General features: G+C 45.4%; 1 protein-coding gene across 1 annotated transcript; it reads right to left on the reverse strand.

The window, feature by feature from the left end:
• Positions 1-693: 693 nt before the first annotated feature.
• On the reverse strand, positions 694-18,409 carry LOC140411234 (heat shock protein HSP 90-beta-like). The gene is made up of 9 exons (XM_072500341.1): positions 18,124-18,409; positions 13,486-13,643; positions 11,679-11,993; positions 9,900-10,065; positions 9,033-9,223; positions 6,093-6,240; positions 3,792-4,060; positions 2,523-2,856; positions 694-1,079 (listed from the first exon to the last, which is right to left on the reverse strand). Exons 1-9 carry the CDS (start codon positions 18,359-18,361, stop codon positions 970-972), a joined length of 1,929 nt encoding a protein of 642 aa, XP_072356442.1. The 5' UTR covers positions 18,362-18,409; the 3' UTR covers positions 694-969.
• Positions 18,410-18,464: the final 55 nt, after the last annotated feature.

An 18,464-nucleotide genomic window follows, 5' to 3' on the forward strand; every position in this document is an offset into this window, starting at 1 on the left:
TAACACCACTGTTTAAGAAGGGAGGGAGGCAGAAGACATGAAATTATAGGCCGGTTAGCCTGACTTCGGTCATTAGTAAGATTTTAGAGTCTGTTATTAAAGATGAGATCATGAAGCACTTGGAAGTGCATGGTAAAATAGGACTGAGTCAGCACAGTTTCATCAAAAGGAGGTCATGTTGACAAATCTGTTAAGAGTTCTTTGAGGAGGTAACAAGGAAGTTAGACAAAGGAGAACCAGTGGACGTGATTTATTTTTATTTCCAGAAGGCCTTTGACTGTTAAATAAGTTAAGAGCCCATTGTGTAAAGGGTAAGATCCTGGCATGGATAGAGGATTGGCTGACTGGCAGAAGGCAGAGAGTGGGGATAAAGGGGTCTTTTTCAGGATGGCAGCCGGTGACTAGTGGTGTGCCTCAGGAGTCTGTGCTGGGACCACAACTTTTCACAATATACATTAATGATCTGGAAGAAGGCACTGTTGCTAAGTTTGCAGATGATGCAAAGATCTGTAGAGGGACAGGTAGTATTGAGGAAGCAAGGGGGCTGCAGAAAGATTTGGACAAGCCAGGAGAGTGGGTACATGAATGAAATACAATCTGGAAAAGTGTGAGGTTATGCATTTTGAAAGGAGAATTTAAGCATAGTGGGAATAATGAGGAATTGCCCCCAGCACAATAAAACCACGCCCTCAGTTGCACCAGTAGTTTCGGATTTTATTTTACAGCAGAGCTGCAAAAGTATAAATGACATGCGTTTGAAAATAAAAAAAAAGGACAGTAACATCTGATAACGACTGTAGTGCAAGACTCCGCCCCCTAAAGAGAGGAGGTCCAATCCACATTGATCTGATCAGACTGGTCAGACAATCATTACTTTACACACTGCACAACAGATCCTTTCAAAAGTCCAAATTAAATACAGTCCAATTGAATACACCAAGGAAGAATACAGAAAGGAAGAGAGCAGCTTTAGTCAACTTCCTCCATGCGGGATGCATCCTCATCTCCCTCCAGGGGTGGGATATCTTCAACAGGTTGTGGAGTGGTCTCTTCCACAGGCACCTCATCGTCATCAATACCTTTCAAAACAGAACAATAATTTAACACCACTGTAAAAATCTGAGTGTTAGTACAAGTCACCAATGCGCACAATCACTCTGCTACATGTGGTACACGATCTAATCCACATATTTTAACTGCAATTCATTTTGGAATGACAAGAGGGCCCATGGTCTTCTATAACACAGGAGTAGGTCCTGTTCAGTCTGTCGCACCATTCAATATGATGGCTGATTGGAATGGAGACCCCAAATACTTTGCCTGCACATAACACCCGACTCAAGTAGTCTATCAAAAACCTTTAATTTTAATAATCTTTTATTGTCACAAGTCGGTTTACATTAACACTGCAACAAGTTACTGTGAAAAGCCCCTAGTCGCCACATTCCAGCACCTGTTCGGGTCACATAGGGAGAATTCAGAATGTCCAATCCACCTAACAGCACATCTTTGGACTGTGGGAGGAAACCGGAGCACCCGGAGGAAACCCACGCAGACACTGGGAGAACATGCAGACTGCACACAGTGACCCAAGGCAGGAATCGAACCTGGTGCTGTGAAGCAACAATGCTAACCATGGTGCTACCATGCCACCCCACGGTAGCATGATCCAGTCACCCCATTCCACATACTAACAACTCGTCGTCTCAATCCATCTCAACGGTGCCCCCTGGTCTCTCCCACGAAACTTGCTCTCCATATTTAAGTCTCCTCAGGATTTTGTATGTTTCAATAAAATCACCTTTCATTCTAAACTCCAACAGGTACAGACCGGGCAGCAGGGTAGCACTGTGGTTAGCACAATTGCTTCACAGCTCCAGGGTCCCAGGTTTGATTCCCGGCTTGGGTCACGGTCTGTGCGGAGTCTGCACGTTCTCCCCGTGTGCGCTTGGGTTTCCTCCGGGTGCTCCGGTTTCCTCCCACAGTCCAAAGATGTGCAGGTTAGGTGGATTGGCCATGCTAAATTGTCCTGTGTGTCCAAAATTGCCCTTAGTGTTGGGTGGGGTTACTGGGTAATGGGGATAGGGTGGAGGTGTGGGCTTGTGTGCAGACTCGATGGGCCGAATGGCCTCCTTCTGCACTGTAAATTCTATGAGACCCAAATGAATCCCCATTTCAATAATATGCTGCTGGTCTATTTTTCCTGTCACAAGTGGGCAAGTTCACATTTACCCATGTTCTTATACTCCACCTGCCAATTTTTTGCCCACTTGTCTATGCCTCCTTGCAGACTCAGCAAATTTAACTATCAGATATTTTACGCACTATATTGTAAAAGATGATGTGGAGATGCCGGCGTTGGACTGGGGTGAGCACAGTACAAAGTCTTACAACACCAGGTTAAAGTCCAACAGGTTTGTTTCGAATCACTAGCTTTTGGAGCGCTGCTCCTTCCTCAGGAGACTTCTTACTATATTGTAAAGAGCAGCAGTAATCTGCTTCTTTGCTCAGTAACCACTTACCCAGACCCAGCTTGATCATTCTGTAGATACGGTTAGAGTGAGTCTGTGGATCATCCAATGAAAACCCAGAGGACAACAGCGCAGTCTCGAAGAGCAGGATCACAAGGTCTTTAACAGCTTTGTCATTCTTGTCTACATCAGCTTTCTGCCTCAGAGTGTCCACGATTGGGTGGTCAGGGTTGATCTCCAGGTGTTTCTTGGCCATCATATAACCCATGGTTGAATTGTCCCTCAGGGCTTGAGCCTTCATGATCCTCTCCATGTTAGCAGTCCAGCCATAGGTGCTGGTCACAATGCAGCATGGGGAGGAGACAAGTCGGTTCGAAACAGTCACCTGAAACAGATTCCAATGTGTTAAAGTCACTCGCTTCTCCACTTAGTCACTGCTTCAGATGGGACTTGTCTATTGGTAACAGAACATTTCACCTCAAATGTGCCAGAGGTGCCCCTCCCTCTTTGCTGAGATACAATCTACTGCTAACAGCCACCAAATACCTCACCCAAATGGTCCCTTGTCCAGGCAATAATGTTAATGGTTGACTGCGGACACCGTACAGCAGCAGGGATCACAAGGGAACAAGTCCTAGGCTCAGCTCCCCTCTCTGGAGACAGCATGTTTAACATCAGTTAACACTGCTGGAAGGACCTGGATTTTATTCCAGTCATTTCTCAAGAGGTTGATTTTCAATTTCCCCATTGTTTTTTATCCATGGATGCTTAACGGACATGTATCTTTAAGTCAAGCAGCATAGAAAATGAGGAATTCAGAAAGTTACAACATAGTAAACAGCCCTGGGTTCCGGAATAGAATACCTTTTCCGGCTTCCAAGAGATAGGGCAGGATTCTGTTCAATTGATTCGCTGGTGGTCAATGAATTGGCCAAAAGGCCGTATTCTGCCCTGTAACAGGTGGTGACGGCTCCTATTTGAGCAGAAAAGGTTTTCAGGAGCTGTTTGAATCCTGAACACTTGGGAAGAACCTGCTCTCTGCTGAAAGGCTGTGAGGTGAATCTGCAATGAAACAATTACAGGCTGCAGACCTGGATCAGGAAGGTCTGCTTACAGACAGCCATATGAAACAAAGACTCTTTTGGGCAGCCAAGGCCCAAAGACTTGCGTCGAGATTCTTGGTCAAGGGAGCTGAAATTGACTGCACCCTAGTCCAGGGTGTCGTAACAAAAGATAATCCAAACATTACATGGCACAGGATAAGGGTCAAGACAATGATCTCTAAATGCTGTTGCTGTGAATTAACTCTCTCCAATTTACCTTCTCCACCTTCTTGTCCAGAATCTCCTTCATGAGCTTGCACAGGTTATCATACTTGGCTCGGTCTTCTTCGCGCTTTTTCTTCTCCTCATCATCCTCAGGCAGCTCAAGTCCCTCCTTTGTGACAGAGACAAGCTGCTTACCATCAAACTCCTTCAGCTGCTGCACACAGTATTCATCGATGGGCTCAGTCATGTATACCACCTCAAAGCCCCGCTTCCTGACACACTCCACAAAGGCAGAGTTAGCTACTTGATCTTTGCTTTCACCTGAAAAAAGGAACAGCATATGTTTTATCTCCATGGGTGAAATTAAGAACTGGACTGTAAGCTATCATGGCTGTAACCACTGGCTGGGCTGGTCCCTGCAGGCAGTTACTTTAAAAAAATATATTCATAGAATGTGGACATCACTGGCAAGGCCGGCATTTGCTGCCAATCCCCCAATTACCCTTGATCGGAGTTGCTTGAGACCAGTCAAGTATCAACTACACAGGTGTGTTCCTGGAGCCACACACATCCCAGCCAGGTAAGGGTGGCAGGTCTCCTTCCAGAGGATATTAGTTGTTATTTTGCTGCTGGACATGGTCTTTAAATGGCATTCTGCTGGTCAGAGTACACATTTCTCCCCTCTTTCAATACATTTGGTGATCAAAAAATCCATAAGCGCCTGGAACACTGTGTACATTTCCAGGCACCACACACACCAGTACAATCTTCGACATCGTTCATCACAGCTTTCTCCTCCTCGGTTATCCAGCTGAGTGGGATGCTGGCACCCTGTTCCTTCTCATTAGTGTCCCTCAAGGATCAAAAGTTGGCTCCAACCTATTTATGATCCACATGCTAGCCAGAGGCAGGTTATTTTTCACATGTACACTATCTGTATCATCACTGCTTTCCTCGATCCTTGCAACGGATGGGATTTTCAGGGACCAGACGGTGGGTGGGAAGGTCTCTTTCCTTGTGCTGTAAAAGTCTATGAATCTTTGAGCAAGCTCTTGGTCTCCTGTCCAATTTATGGAGCCGTATCTAAATTGGCTTCATAATGCTGTTGTCAAACACCTTGGAACCAAAGCTAGTTTTATTCAAAAGGATATATACTGACATTTGTAAGAGTACATGCTTGATAATTAGTAATGAGTCCACCCACAGAGCATCACTGGTGTCCCCATTCAAAAGAGAATTAGCTATTAATAGTAGCACTCCAAAGCAAGACAGCCTTCCATGAGCTACCACAGCTGGTCTGGGAACTGAACTCGATCATATTATACCAATATTACCAGCATGTGTTGAGAAGCTGAGAGCAGAGCTGATGGCAATGTACTTGTTTACACTAAAAAATAATCTCAGCCGTGAGATTAGTAATAAAAAACAAGTCAAGAGACACCCATATCTGTAACAAAGCAATGTTAAAGGCTCTGCTTTAATGAAGTGGGAATATTTCTGGTTTGGAATGTGCCAGATGAACAGTTGAGACTTGCTCACATCAGGTTTAGCTGCATGCTGGTAACTTGTTGTAATAATCTATTTTAAAGGATAGACAACACCAGGACAGGCTCCAACTTCCATGGTTTTAACAAAGAACTCGTCATAGCAAAAATTAATGTTTACAGCAGTGAGCGACAATGAAACATTTTGTAAGAGAAAGGTTCAAGAATGGCTGACATCAGCACCTTCCGTTAATGGCAGAGGGACAAGTAACTTGGGATAGTCTAGAAAAACAACAGCGTCAAACTCACTGCTCACAAAACCACACCTTGGACATGTTGTCAAGTATCTTGTAGCAGAACAATGTATTGCCCAAGTTTGGTGTCTGGGAAATTCAATGCTTTCATATTAACAGACATTATTCAAGATTTTTTCCAAGTTTTACAACGGGTCAGATTATGAAGAGATTATGGATTCTTTGAAATTTATACAGGTACGGGATGGTTGAATAGAGGAATTTTAGTGTGTGTGAAATTTTCCACAGCGATAGGAGAAATCTAAAACAATCAGAGCCAAGCCATTCAGGAGAGAAGTTAGGAAAGACTCCTTCACACACTGGGTAGAACTCCACTTACAAAAACAGCCCAATTTTAAACCAGAGAGCAATACATTTTTCCTAGACAAGATGTTCAAGAATATGGAGCAAACATGATCTTACTGCATAGAAGTCAGTCTCAAGGGGCTGAACGGCCTACTGTTCATTTCATTCACTTGCATTACAAAGCAAGCAGAGGTCGTGTGGTGCTGCTCATCAGACCCACACTCTCCTCTAATCAGCAAACCAGATATTTCTCACTGGACCACAACTCACCGGTTATATAGTAGATGCACTTCTGGTTTTCCTTCATTCGGGAGACATAGTCTGATAATGGGGTGAGCTCGTCTCCACACTGCGAGGTGTGGTAACGCAGCATTTCAGACAGCTTCTTGCGATTCTGGGAGTCCTCATGGATCCCCAGCTAGGAGTTAAAGAAAGGATAACAGTTATTACACCATCTTACATCAAGAATTACAAGTTCAGAATTTTAAAAACGCATTGTCTAAATGGGGAGATGGCAGACCTCTTGAGGTAGAGGGATCTGGGTGTCTGAACAAACAGATACAGCAAGTCATTAGGAAAGCTTAGACTGCCATTAAGACCAATGAGATTTTTTTTTCTTCAAGAGCCCTTGCTGTGTGTGGTTTATATAAATGATTGCCATTGTAGGGTTGATTCACAGATGATATGAAAATTGGTAAATAGTGAGGATCGCCTTCGATTACAGGATACAGACTGGCTGGTCAGATGGGCTGATCAGTGGCAAATGGAATTCAATCAGGATAAGTGTGAGTTGATGTACTTGGGCAGGACGAAAAAGGCAAGGGAATACATGATAAACGGAAGCACCGAGGATCAGAGGGATCTTGATGCGCATGCACACTGCTCCCTGAAGGTAGCAGAGCAGGTGGATAAAGTGGCTCAGAAAGTATATGGTATACTTGCCTTTATTAGCTGAGGAGTCCGAGAGCAGGGAGGTTATGTGGGAATTGTACAAAATGTTGGTTAGGCCACAGCAGTATTGTGCAGTTCTGGAATTCACATTATAGGAGGGATGAGATAGCACTGGAAAGGGTACAGAGGAAATTCACCAGATGGTGCTTGGGCTGGAAAGTTTTAGTTATGAAGAGAGATTGGATAGACTGGGATTGTTTTCTTTGGAACAGAGGAGACGGTGGGGTGAGAGAGAGAACACATGAACAAAGGAAATTACAGCTTCGGCCTGCCAAGCCTGCACCAACCATGCTGCCCGTCTAACCCAAAACCTTCTTCACTTCCAGGGTCTATTTCCATCCTGTTCATGTTTTTGTCAAGACGCCCCATAAACATCACTATTGTACCTGCTTCCACCACCTCCTCCTTCCCTTGCACATCTCTAAACTTCCCCAAACACCATAAATCTATGTTTCCTAGTAATTGACTCTTCTACCCTGGGGAAAAACGTCCTGACCATTCCCCTCAATTTTGTAGATTCCTATCAGGTCGCCCCTCAACCTCCGTCACTCCAATGAGAACAAACCAAGTTTATCCTATCGCTCCTTACAGCTAATGCCCTCCACGCCAGGCAACATCCTGGTAAACCTCTTCTGTACCCTCTCCAAAGCATCCACGTCATTCTGGTAGCATGGCGACAAGAATGGAACACAATATGGCCTAACTAAGGTTCCATAAAGCTGCGATATGCCTTCTTGTGGACCTGTACACCCAGATCCCTCTGCCTATCAATACTCTTCAGGGTTCTGCCATTTACTGTATATTTTCCACCTGAGACGTATGAAATTATGAGGGATATACACGAGAAGCTTTTCTTCGTGGAGGGATCAATGACTGGGGGGGCATTGATTTAAGATAAGGGGCAGGGGGTCTAGAGGGGATGGGAGGGAAAACCGTTTTATCCAGAGGGTGGTGGGAGTCTGGAACTAAGAAGTATTTAGATGAGCATTTTCAATGCCAAGGCATACAAGGCTATGGGCCAGGTGCTTGTTTGTGACTGGCACAGACACAATGGGCCAAAGGGCCTTTTCTGTGCTGCAGGTGTACGACTGAAGATGAAGTCTTCAGAATTCCCTTCCTCAAAGGGCAGAAGCAAAGGCTTTAAATAGTTTGAAAACAAGAGTAGATAGATTCTTGATTACATAGATACATAGAAGACAGGAGCAGGCCGTTTGGCCCTTCAAGCCTGCTCCACCATTTATCACGATCATGGCTGATCATCCAACTCAATAGTCTAATCCTGCTTTCTCCCCATAACCTTTGATTCCACTCGCCCCAAGTGCTATATTAACACGGGGATGAAAGATTATTGGGGGTAGGTAGGAATGGGTGGTTGAATGGCTGATTGGGGGGAGGAATGGGCGGTTGAATGGCTGATTGGGGTAGGTAGGAATGGGCGGTTGAATGGCTAATTGGGGGGAGGAATGGGTGGTTGAATGGCTGATTGGGGGTAGGAATGGGCGGTTGAATGGCTGATTGGGGTAGGTAGGAATGGGCGGTTGAATGGCTAATTGGGGGGAGGAATGGGTGGTTGAATGGCTGATTGGGGGTAGGAATGGGCGGTTGAATGGCTGATTGGGGTAGGTAGGAATGGACGGTTGAATGGCTAATTGGGGGGAGGAATGGGTGGTTGAATGGCTGATTGGGGGGAGGAATGGGCGGTTGAATGGCTGATTGGGGTAGGTAGGAATGGACGGTTGAATGGCTAATTGGGGGTAGGAATGGGCGGTTGAATGGCTGATTGGGGGTAGGAATGGGCGGTTGAATGGCTGATTGGGGGTAGGAATGGGCGGTTGAATGGCTGATTGGGGTAGGAATGGGCGGTTGAATGGCTGATTGGGGTTGGAATGGGTGGTTGAATGGCTGATTGGGGTAGGAATGGGCGGTTGAATGGCTGATTGAATTGTATGACGGAACAGACCTGGGGGGGGGGGGGGGGGGTGACCTACTGCCATCCCTCACCGTACGTGTGCAGCGAGAGAACGATTTGAGTTGCACATTTAATGGGTTAATCTACACCCTCTATACTGTAGGCCCTTCAGCAATTCAATAAATAGTGATTAGACATTTGTGCCAGGACAATGGAGGTGAAATTCCCAGGAAGGAAACTGCACTCACCAAGTAGAGAGCCCCACTCTTCCCCACCCCCCCTGCTTTTTGCCCTTCATACAAACAGCAGGCCAATACGAAGCAGGAGCTTCTTCCTCCTTTTGCCCGTACCTTCAGGTTCTTGGAGAACTGCTCATAGAATTTCTTATAGTTTTCCTTGTCCTCTGCCAGCTCAGAGAAGAGCTCCATGCACTTCTTGACAATGTTCTTGCGAATGACCTTCAGGATTTTGCTCTGTTGAAGCATTTCTCGGGAAATATTCAAGGGCAGGTCCTCAGAGTCCACCACACCACGAACAAAGTCTGGGTTAAGACAATCAGTCACATCAGACATGAACCAAAAGGGTCTTAATGACAAAAGTCAGAGTCCAAGAGAGCCAGGTATCTGGGCTTACACCACTGAAATAACACACACTGAACTTTAGACTTCCAAGTTTAGCGGAAGTCAGACTATAGAATTCTACGCATAAAAAGAATACCAGTCAATCACTCACCTTTCACACACACTGGGCTGATTGAGAAGCTTTCACAAATGATCAATGTCATGGCAGGATGCACTACATTAGTGCACCCTGCTACATGTACTAGCTGAATAAATTTGTTTGGACTACAGCCAGAGCACCCCAAAAACAGCTGTTACTGGGATGACCAGATTGGCAGACATGAACGACCACATCTGCTGCACTGTAACTCAGAACATGCGGTGCACAAGTTCGAGGCTAACTAAAGGAAGCCACAAGAGCTAATAAAAACAAAGGCAATAAGAGATTTGTGGAGGTATAATTTCTGAACAGGAATCCCTGAAACTGGAAGTCAATATCCAGTAGCCTACACCAAACAGTAGTACCATGAGGGGAACATTCCACCACCTGTACCCAAATCAGAAAGGCCACACAACACATTTATTAAAACACTCATACTCTGGGATCAGTTCCTCACAGCTGTCCATGGCCCACAACACACTTATTAAAATACTCACTCAGATACTCAGGGATCAGCTCCTCACAACTGTCCATGATGAAGACTCGGCGCACATAAAGCTTGATGTTGTTCTTCTTCTTCTTGTTTTCAAATAGGTCAAAGGGAGCCCTCCTGGGAATGAACAGGAGGGCACGAAATTCCAGCTGGCCCTCAACAGAGAAATGCTGAGGGGAAAAGCCACAAATTATTCTCAGAGCTAACCAACCTCTGCTATCTTTATTTCATGACAAATATCTGGCGACAAGGTCAGGTACAGGGAATGTTCAGGATGGTCTTCGGGATGGACTTTGAATTGCCTGAAATGATTCTGACTGAAGATTTCAAGTCCCAGGCAGTCAAATTAAAGTGAAGTTGAATCATAGAATTTACAGTGCAGGCCATTCAGCCCCTCGAGTCTGCACCAATCCTTGGAAAGAGCACCTACTTAAGCGCACACCTCCACCCTATCCCCATTACCCAGTAACCCCACCAAACCTTTTTGGACACGAAGGGACAGTTTATCATGGCCAATCCACCTAACCTGCACATCTTTAGACAGGAGGAGGAAAACCGGAGCACCCGGAGGAACCCACGCAGACACGGGGAGAAAGTGCAGACTCCAGTCGCCCGAGGCCGGAATTGAACCCGAGTCAGTGGAGCTATGAGGTAGCAGTGCTAACCAATATGCCACCCTAGGAACAGGCACAAGTTATTCAACCCATCGAGCCTGCAATTAGATCATGACTGATCACCCATCTCCGCTCCACTTCCCTTCATGGTCGCCGTATCACTGAATGTCACTGGTTCCAGAAATCTATCAATTTCAGTCTTGAACATGCTCAATGCTGGGGTAGAGAATTCCAAAGCTTCACTGCCTCATCCCAGTCCCAAATGGCCCTACCCCTTATCCTGGAGCTATGCTCCTGGTTTTAGACTCACCGGCCACCATCACACACTGAACATTTGGTAAGTTACAATGAGGCTACCCCTCATTTTTCAAAACACAGACCCAGAGTCAATCTCTCCTAAAACCCAATCTGGTGAACCTGTTACACGCACTCTATGACACCAAAATCCTTTCTTTGAGAGAAGGGGACGAAAACCAAACACATTACTCCCAGTGGGGTCTCACCAAGGCTCTCTACAAACTGTAGCAAGGCATTTTTACTTCTGCACTCTGATGGGAAAGGGTTGTCAATTAACGAATAACAGTCACCAGGGAGCTGTGTTTCTGCCAGTGTCAAACCAATAATTATCTTTATTAGTGTCACAAGTAGACTTACATTAATGCTGCAATGAAGTTACTGTGAAAAGCCCCTAGTTGCCGCACTCCGGCACCTATTCGGGTACACGGAGGGAGAAAGCCCACGCAGATACGGGGAGAATGTGTAGGCTCCGCAGTGACCCAAGCCGGGAAGCAGCATGGGCTTAGCATTGATCAGAAGCCGAACGGGACTAGCCACATTAATACGGAGGCTACCAGGGCAGGTCAAAGGCTAGGAATCCTATGGCGACTAACCCACCTCCTGTCCCCCACCTACAAGGCACAAGTCAGGAGTGTAATGGAATACTCTCCACTTGCCTGGATGAGCGCAGCCCCAACACTCAAGCTCGACACCATCCAGGACAAAGCAGCCCACTCGATTGGATCTCACCCACAAGAATTACATGGGAGGATACTAAAAACAGTTTTGTTAGTCCAGCTGGCAGTCTCCAAGTAGTGTTATTTGCTTCTATCCCACAATATACATGGCATGTTAAAGATGTTACAGTGCACTCAAAATCAGGTTAAACCTGCCTTCACAGCAAGATGGTCCTCCCAATCATTAGTGAGGCTCTTGTAGAACTCGCCATACTCCTCCTGTGTGATGTCATCAGGATTGCGAGTCCAAATGGGTTTTGTTTTGTTCAGCTCCTCTTGGTCAATATATTTCTCTTTGATCTTCTTGGTCTTTTTCTTGTCCTTCTTTTCACCATCTTCTTCCTCATCAGAACCTACATCTTCAATCTTGGGCTTCTCTCCTTCATCCATATCCGCACCATCCTCTTTCTCAGGCTTTTCCTCAGTTTCAGCCTCATCGTCACTGATCTCCTTTTCCCGTTCCTTCTCAACCTGAAGAAAACAAGTCACATCAGTAAACATCCCACCACCACTTCTTCCAAAATCTACAAGAAACAGGCACTTAAATTGATAGTTAGCCCAACGTGAAGAAGAACTGTCCCTTTTGAATTGAAAACTTGTCACAAGTAGGCTTCAAATGAAGTTACTGTGAAAAGCCCCTAGTCGCCACATTCCGGCGCCTGTTCGGGAGGCTGTTACAGGAATCGAACCGTGCTGCTGGCCTGCCTTGGTCTGCTTTCAAAGCCAGCGATTTAGCCCTGTGCTAAACAGACCCTCAGTGAGATGGTGGAAAATGAAAATCACACTATGATGTAACAGACTGAATGTCAGGCAATGACATTTCCACACATGCTCTAATTTTACAACAAAGAACAAATGGCAGAGAGGAAAACATGAGAACGATTAAAGCACTGAGCACATGGAATGATAAACGCAGCAGTCTAACAAGGGCAAGCAAGAGCTAATTGAGATGCAGCCTGGAGTGCAATCATCACTGGAATTGGGCTGTGGAAAAGTATTGAAGCAGGACTCTCATTTATTTTACTGAGTAACAAACATCACTTGTGATGCCAGCAGTGTGAAACAGCAAGGTTCACCTGTCGCTCAGAGATAATCTAGATTAGCTACATTTCAGGGCCCACACACACACAAAGTTTACGCGATATGCAATGTGAAATGATCTGATCAGACAAGCCATTATCACACAGGCCATCTTTGATGGGCCCAATTTCAGTATCAAGCTTGCAGTGAGCAAATGACTCAGGCCCTATTTACAAGTTTGTTGATACGGTCAATCTTATAGTGTGCAGAACTGTAAGAATCCCAGTGTGTGTATTGACCAGTGAAGATAAGCTTGTGGTAGATCTGGTTAGAGAACCCCCAGCAGATTCCTCAATTAGTACATCAAAGGAAAGGAGCTTATTTGACTGTTCCAATTTCAAACGGTGAATTTGAGCACAGGTGGAGACCATAAGGAAATTCTTACGTGCTGCTACAGATTTAAATATGACAAACGTTATCATCCATATGTCAGAAATACAAAAGGGGAAAGACGTTGGGTATTATTCCATCAAACCCAACAAAGGAGCTTGCAAGAGCTGGCCAAGTAGGAATTCCATGGCAATACCCATCTATTTGAGCATACATGGTGTTAAACTCAACATTGTCCAGTCCGCAAGTCCAATGAACACAGATTCAGGTAATGGCGAGTGGTCTAGATCACCACGGTATAATGTTGCAGTTCAAATATTTATGGCTCCTTATTGGTGAATACGTAGTAATGCCTTTTTTCAGCGATACTCCAACTCCAATTTCAGTTTTCTGGTACAACCACCAGAGCTGGAAAATGCACCCGGCAAAATAAATGGAGATTTCCACGGTATTGATACACACGCTAAGGACCGGATTACAATGTGAACAGAGTTGGGGAGTGCATTTAAACAATACAAGACTCTAAAGGGAAAGTCAACATCTCAGTACTTACAAAGAGTGTAATAGGATAACCTATGAACTGAGAGTGTTTCTTCACAACCTCTTTGATCCTCTTTTCCTCTAGATACTCAGCCTGATCTTCTTTCAGGTGCAGAACCACCTTTGTACCACGGATGACTGCATCAGCAGAGTCTTCCCCATCACCCTTTCCTAAAAGACAAAACAAAAGGATTAATAATTGGAGAGAAAGCTGTTCTTGGAAAAAGCATCTCAAGATTAACAAAGCAGTATTGAAAGGAACAGAAGGCAGCCATGCAACTAATGCTACCAGCCATGGCAGCACTCAGATGCCGGAGTCATCAGCAATGGGAATACTGCCTGGATTCTTCACCCCTAACCTATGGGCACAGATCCTTACTGCCAAGATCAGCCAACGCAGCACTCAAAGGATAACTCAACACCTTCAGTATTGCACTAAATAGTTCTTCCTTTCTGCAGTGACTAGTTGGATTGCTACCACATCTTTATATACTATGATGAGATTGCCAGTTTTAGTTTCTGCCAAACAGTCACGTGTTTAAAAAGCAGTTCCGCGATGGTGTGCATTTTCCAGACTGGCCAAAGCATTAGAAGCACAGTAAGAAAATCCAGGAAGTAGTACCATGGGCGAGTAGGGACTGTGTAAAAGTAGCCAAGTTCTTAGTCAATGTGCCATGTGTATGAAGCTTGCTGACCAGCAGCAGCCTAATTTCCAAACCATGAGCTGCTGAACTCAAGTCAGAATGTGCAATATAACATATTAAATACGGTGGGATTTCAACTGCACTGCCAGCAATGCCGACAAGCTGTTACTCGGCGATACAGGAGTATCGAGCAGGTGACAGGAAGAACACCAGGTTATAGTGCCTGAACAAGTGAACATTTTAATGAAGGGCCCATCAGTTTGATATAAAGTTGGCAGTTTTCCTGCCAGGGGACTGTCACTTTACTGCCCGTGTTTAGGATGGTGACAGCAGGTGCATCAATAAATTAATCCCATTACAGACTATTCCAAATCAATCCAGCGTCATCAGTTACACATTTTCTTAATGAACCTTCCTGCGTGTCAGGAAGCCTTGAATGGATTAGGGAGTTTTATCTCTGTCAAATCCACTGTCCAATTTGGAGAACAGCAAATAATCCCATGATCAAATAAGTTAATCGTGTCAGGGCACCTGCTCCTGATTAGCAACGCCATGTGCCTGTCACAATATAAAACGGCTGAGATCAGAATCAATCGAGTCACTAGCTGCAGAAGAGGGAGCTGCTCTCACCATGAGTGGCACATGCAAGCGGTCAGTTTCTGCATACTCTCAGAAAAGATCAAGACATCGATCTAACAGCACCAGCATGTACCCCATGCCCAGCATTCCAGAGTACCCAGGCTACCAAAGTCTCAAGGTGAGTGTGATTAAGTTCAATGTTTTACTCTTGCCTTGTCCAGAGAATCACAAATCCTCTTTACTATCAGAACCTCATCACAACTGGAATAACTTCCAGTTGATGATATTCCTTGGAGTATGTCTGATTGGTTTGATGGAATGATGTCTCACTCATGACATTTGCTAGGTCAAGAGCTCCATGGAAGAATTTCCATGGTGACTTGCTGTCCCTGCAGCTGGTAAAGATGTTGGAAGGGGGGTGATTTCTGAGCAGTGGATCTTGCAGATGGCACAGCGCTGCCAGGTTTCAATGGATGGCAGATTTGGTGCCAGTCTCAGGCTGTTTTGTTCTGGATGTTGTTGGAGCTGTTCTCACCCAGGCAAAGAGTTCGAAAGTTTTTGATGCAGAATTCAAAATTCATTTACATGTCTGGTCTGGTTAAATTTCAGATCAATGATGACCCCAGGATACTGGTGGGCACTCCACTGGAGATGGTCATTGTCTGACACTTATAGCACAAATATTACTTGCCACTGATCAGCCCAAGGTTTACTGCACATAGACGCGACTGCATCAGTGAATCGAACGAACACTGCAGTCATCAGCAAATCACCTCAGGGTCCAGAATATTGCCACTGAAGCCGAAGTTTTACTCAATCTCCAAGAAAAACTCCAGCAGACCAGTCCTTTCCCAACACTAGCCTGCATCCTGTCTGAAGAATTGCATGAGTTCTGGTAGAGAAGGTGTAATTTAGATAGTAATGAGCAAGAAAACATAGCCAGATGTTTGTTAGTCTTAATAATCCATCCAGATTTAGGCATCAAGATTTAATTTGAGGAATACTAACCAATTCTCATTTCCTTAACTTTAGCCTACAAAGTGCCTGCCAGTCAGACTTTATTCCAGCCCGATTCTCAACATTTCCAGCTGGAAGGGGAACACCATCTCCCACAAAAACATCAACACAGTCGCCATTCACTCCCTCGTCAAATGGAGCCTCGCAGGATTGGCTGGGGATTACACATTCCAGAGCTCCAACAAGAACACTGGGACAATTCCGTGATCAGAGTCTGGAAGAGTACTTCAACGAGAGACTAATGAAATTGAAGTACTGCAACATCCAGGCACCCAGACCACAATCCTATTTTCACGCAAGTCAGCACGGGGGACATCAGAAATGTTTCAAAGCTGTGCAGTAACAGTAGTTCACAATACAAATGAGAACATGGGCGGGCAAGTTTCAAACCACTAACTTCGACAGACATTGCAACAGAAATTGTTGGTATTTGCTCATGCTTGGATGTTGCGCTCAACGTTTTCAGGTCTGAGCACTTCACAACTGGAGAATAAACCCAAACTTATTCCTCCCAGTTTAACTGGCAGCAATAAAGCTGGACTCATTCAACTGGGTTGGGTGCTCCTGATCCACTGTTGAGACGCACACCATGTTACTCTAATCAATGTGCTCTCTGCCGTTAACATGTAGGCCAAGTGCTTAAACAAGTTTGTTGAATTTCAGATCAGTATTTTCTGTGCAGCTATGTAGACTCCGTCATACGTATGGTTTAAGACCATAGAGCAATCAGCCACTTACAGCAAGGGATGTCATCTGGGCCAATTAAATTGTCGAAGAACGTATGAAAGATTACAGATCTATTAATAGATCCCAATGATAAAAACAGGGATTGGGGAGGGTCTCGGAGATATACAAGTTGATGGAATGGGAAGGAGTCCCTATCAGGGAGGTGAAGAGGAAGTGGGAAGAGGAGCTGGAGGAGAGAGTTGGAAATCGAATTATGGGAAAGGCTTGTGCCAGACTTATGGTCCAGTTCAAGGTGGTTCATAGGGCCCACATGACGGTAGCCCGGATGAGCAAGTTTATTGAGGAAGTGGAGGATAGGTGCGGACGCTGTGGGGGGGGGGGGGGGGGGGGGGGGGGGAGAGAAAGGGAAGCCCGGCGATCATGTACATGTGTTCTGGGCGTGTCCGAAGTTGAGGGGATTCTGGCAGGGATTTGCAGACGTTGTGTCAGAGGTCCTGGAAGGGGAGGGCGACTCCAAGTCCAGGATTGGCAATATTTGGGGTAGCGGAAGATCCAGAACACAGAGGGATGCCGATGTTCTGGCCTTCTCCTCCCCTGCTGGCCAGACGGATTTTGCTGGGATAGACTTGGAACCGCCAAAGTCAGGAGCGTGGGTCAGCGACATGGCGTGGTTTTTCAGGCTGTAAAAGATTAAGTTCGCCTTGAGAGATCAATTGGGGGGGGGGGGGGGGGGAGGGAGGAGAAGAGGAAAATGGGAGGCATGGTAGTGTAAGCCAAGGACAGGGAATTTAGTAATTATTAGTTAACGAGTAATTAGGAAATAGGGCGGGGCTAGTAGGGGACGTTGTCTTTAGGTTTTTTTGCGTGTGTCGGCCCGCGCAGTTGTTTAAGGAATGTTAAAAAGTGTTAAAACTGAAAATTAAAAATCCTTCAATAAAATATTTTCTTAAAAAAATGGGTCCCAATGATACTCTCATTGAAACATGTGACTGTAAATACTTACCACTCAATCATATTTCAAAACATGCTGTGCTGAAGTGTTGCCGTTTAATTAAATGCATGTACACTGACATTTCTATCCAGAATGCTAGCAAAAGGCAGTTGGAATCCATACAGCATAGGACTGTATGAATGGTGCAGGAGGCGATTTGGCCCATAGAGTCTGCATCATCTCTCAGAGCACCCTGCCCAGCAGGCCCACATCCTCACAGCTCCATCTAACTGTTATAAAGACACAAAGGGACAATCCACCTCATCTGCATATCTTTGGGCTGTGGGGGAAAACCGTAGCACTCGGAGGAAACCCATGCCACAGGGGAGCGCATGCAAACTCCAGAGTCATCCAAGGCCGGAACTGAACCCATGCCCCCTGCAGAGCGACAGTAGTGCTAACCACTATTGAATGGCAGAGCAGGCCCCCCTCCTCCTAATTCTTCAGATTTTCTGCTTTAAAAAAAAAACAAATTTACATACCTCTTGGAAGTTGACCCTTGCACTGGAATAAAAGACAGTCACCTCAATCAAGTAGCCATAATTCAGGCTTGTAAACTACACACATCAACCCACCCGCAATATCAAGGAAATGGGAATCCTGCTTTATCCCACAGCTGTCCTGACTGGGATCAGCACAATTTCAGAGTTACAGACTACATCTCATGCAGCCAGACTATCAACTGCAAACAACCCACCCAGTTTTCACTGCTCCTTCCCCATTTATTACTCACCAGTATAAGTTTTGACAGTGAAGGAGCCACCAGCTGATGATTCCCAGGCATATGCCTCATCGTCATTGTGCTTGGTGAGCACTGTAACCTTCTCAGCCACCAAGTAGGCAGAATAGAAGCCAACACCAAACTGGCCAATCATTGAAATATCTGCACCAGCCTGCAGAGCTTCCATGAAGGCTTTGGTGCCAGACTTGGCAATGGTGCCCAAGTTGTTGATCAGATCAGCCTTGGTCATCCCGATCCCAGTGTCGATGACGGTGAGGGTACGTTTCGCGCAGGTTGGGGATGATTTCAATCTTCAGATCCTTGCCAGTTTCCAATTTTGAAGGATCGGTCAA

The sequence above is a fragment of the Scyliorhinus torazame genome, chromosome 4, assembly GCF_047496885.1.
Source record: "Scyliorhinus torazame isolate Kashiwa2021f chromosome 4, sScyTor2.1, whole genome shotgun sequence".
Lineage (NCBI taxonomy): Eukaryota > Metazoa > Chordata > Chondrichthyes > Carcharhiniformes > Scyliorhinidae > Scyliorhinus > Scyliorhinus torazame.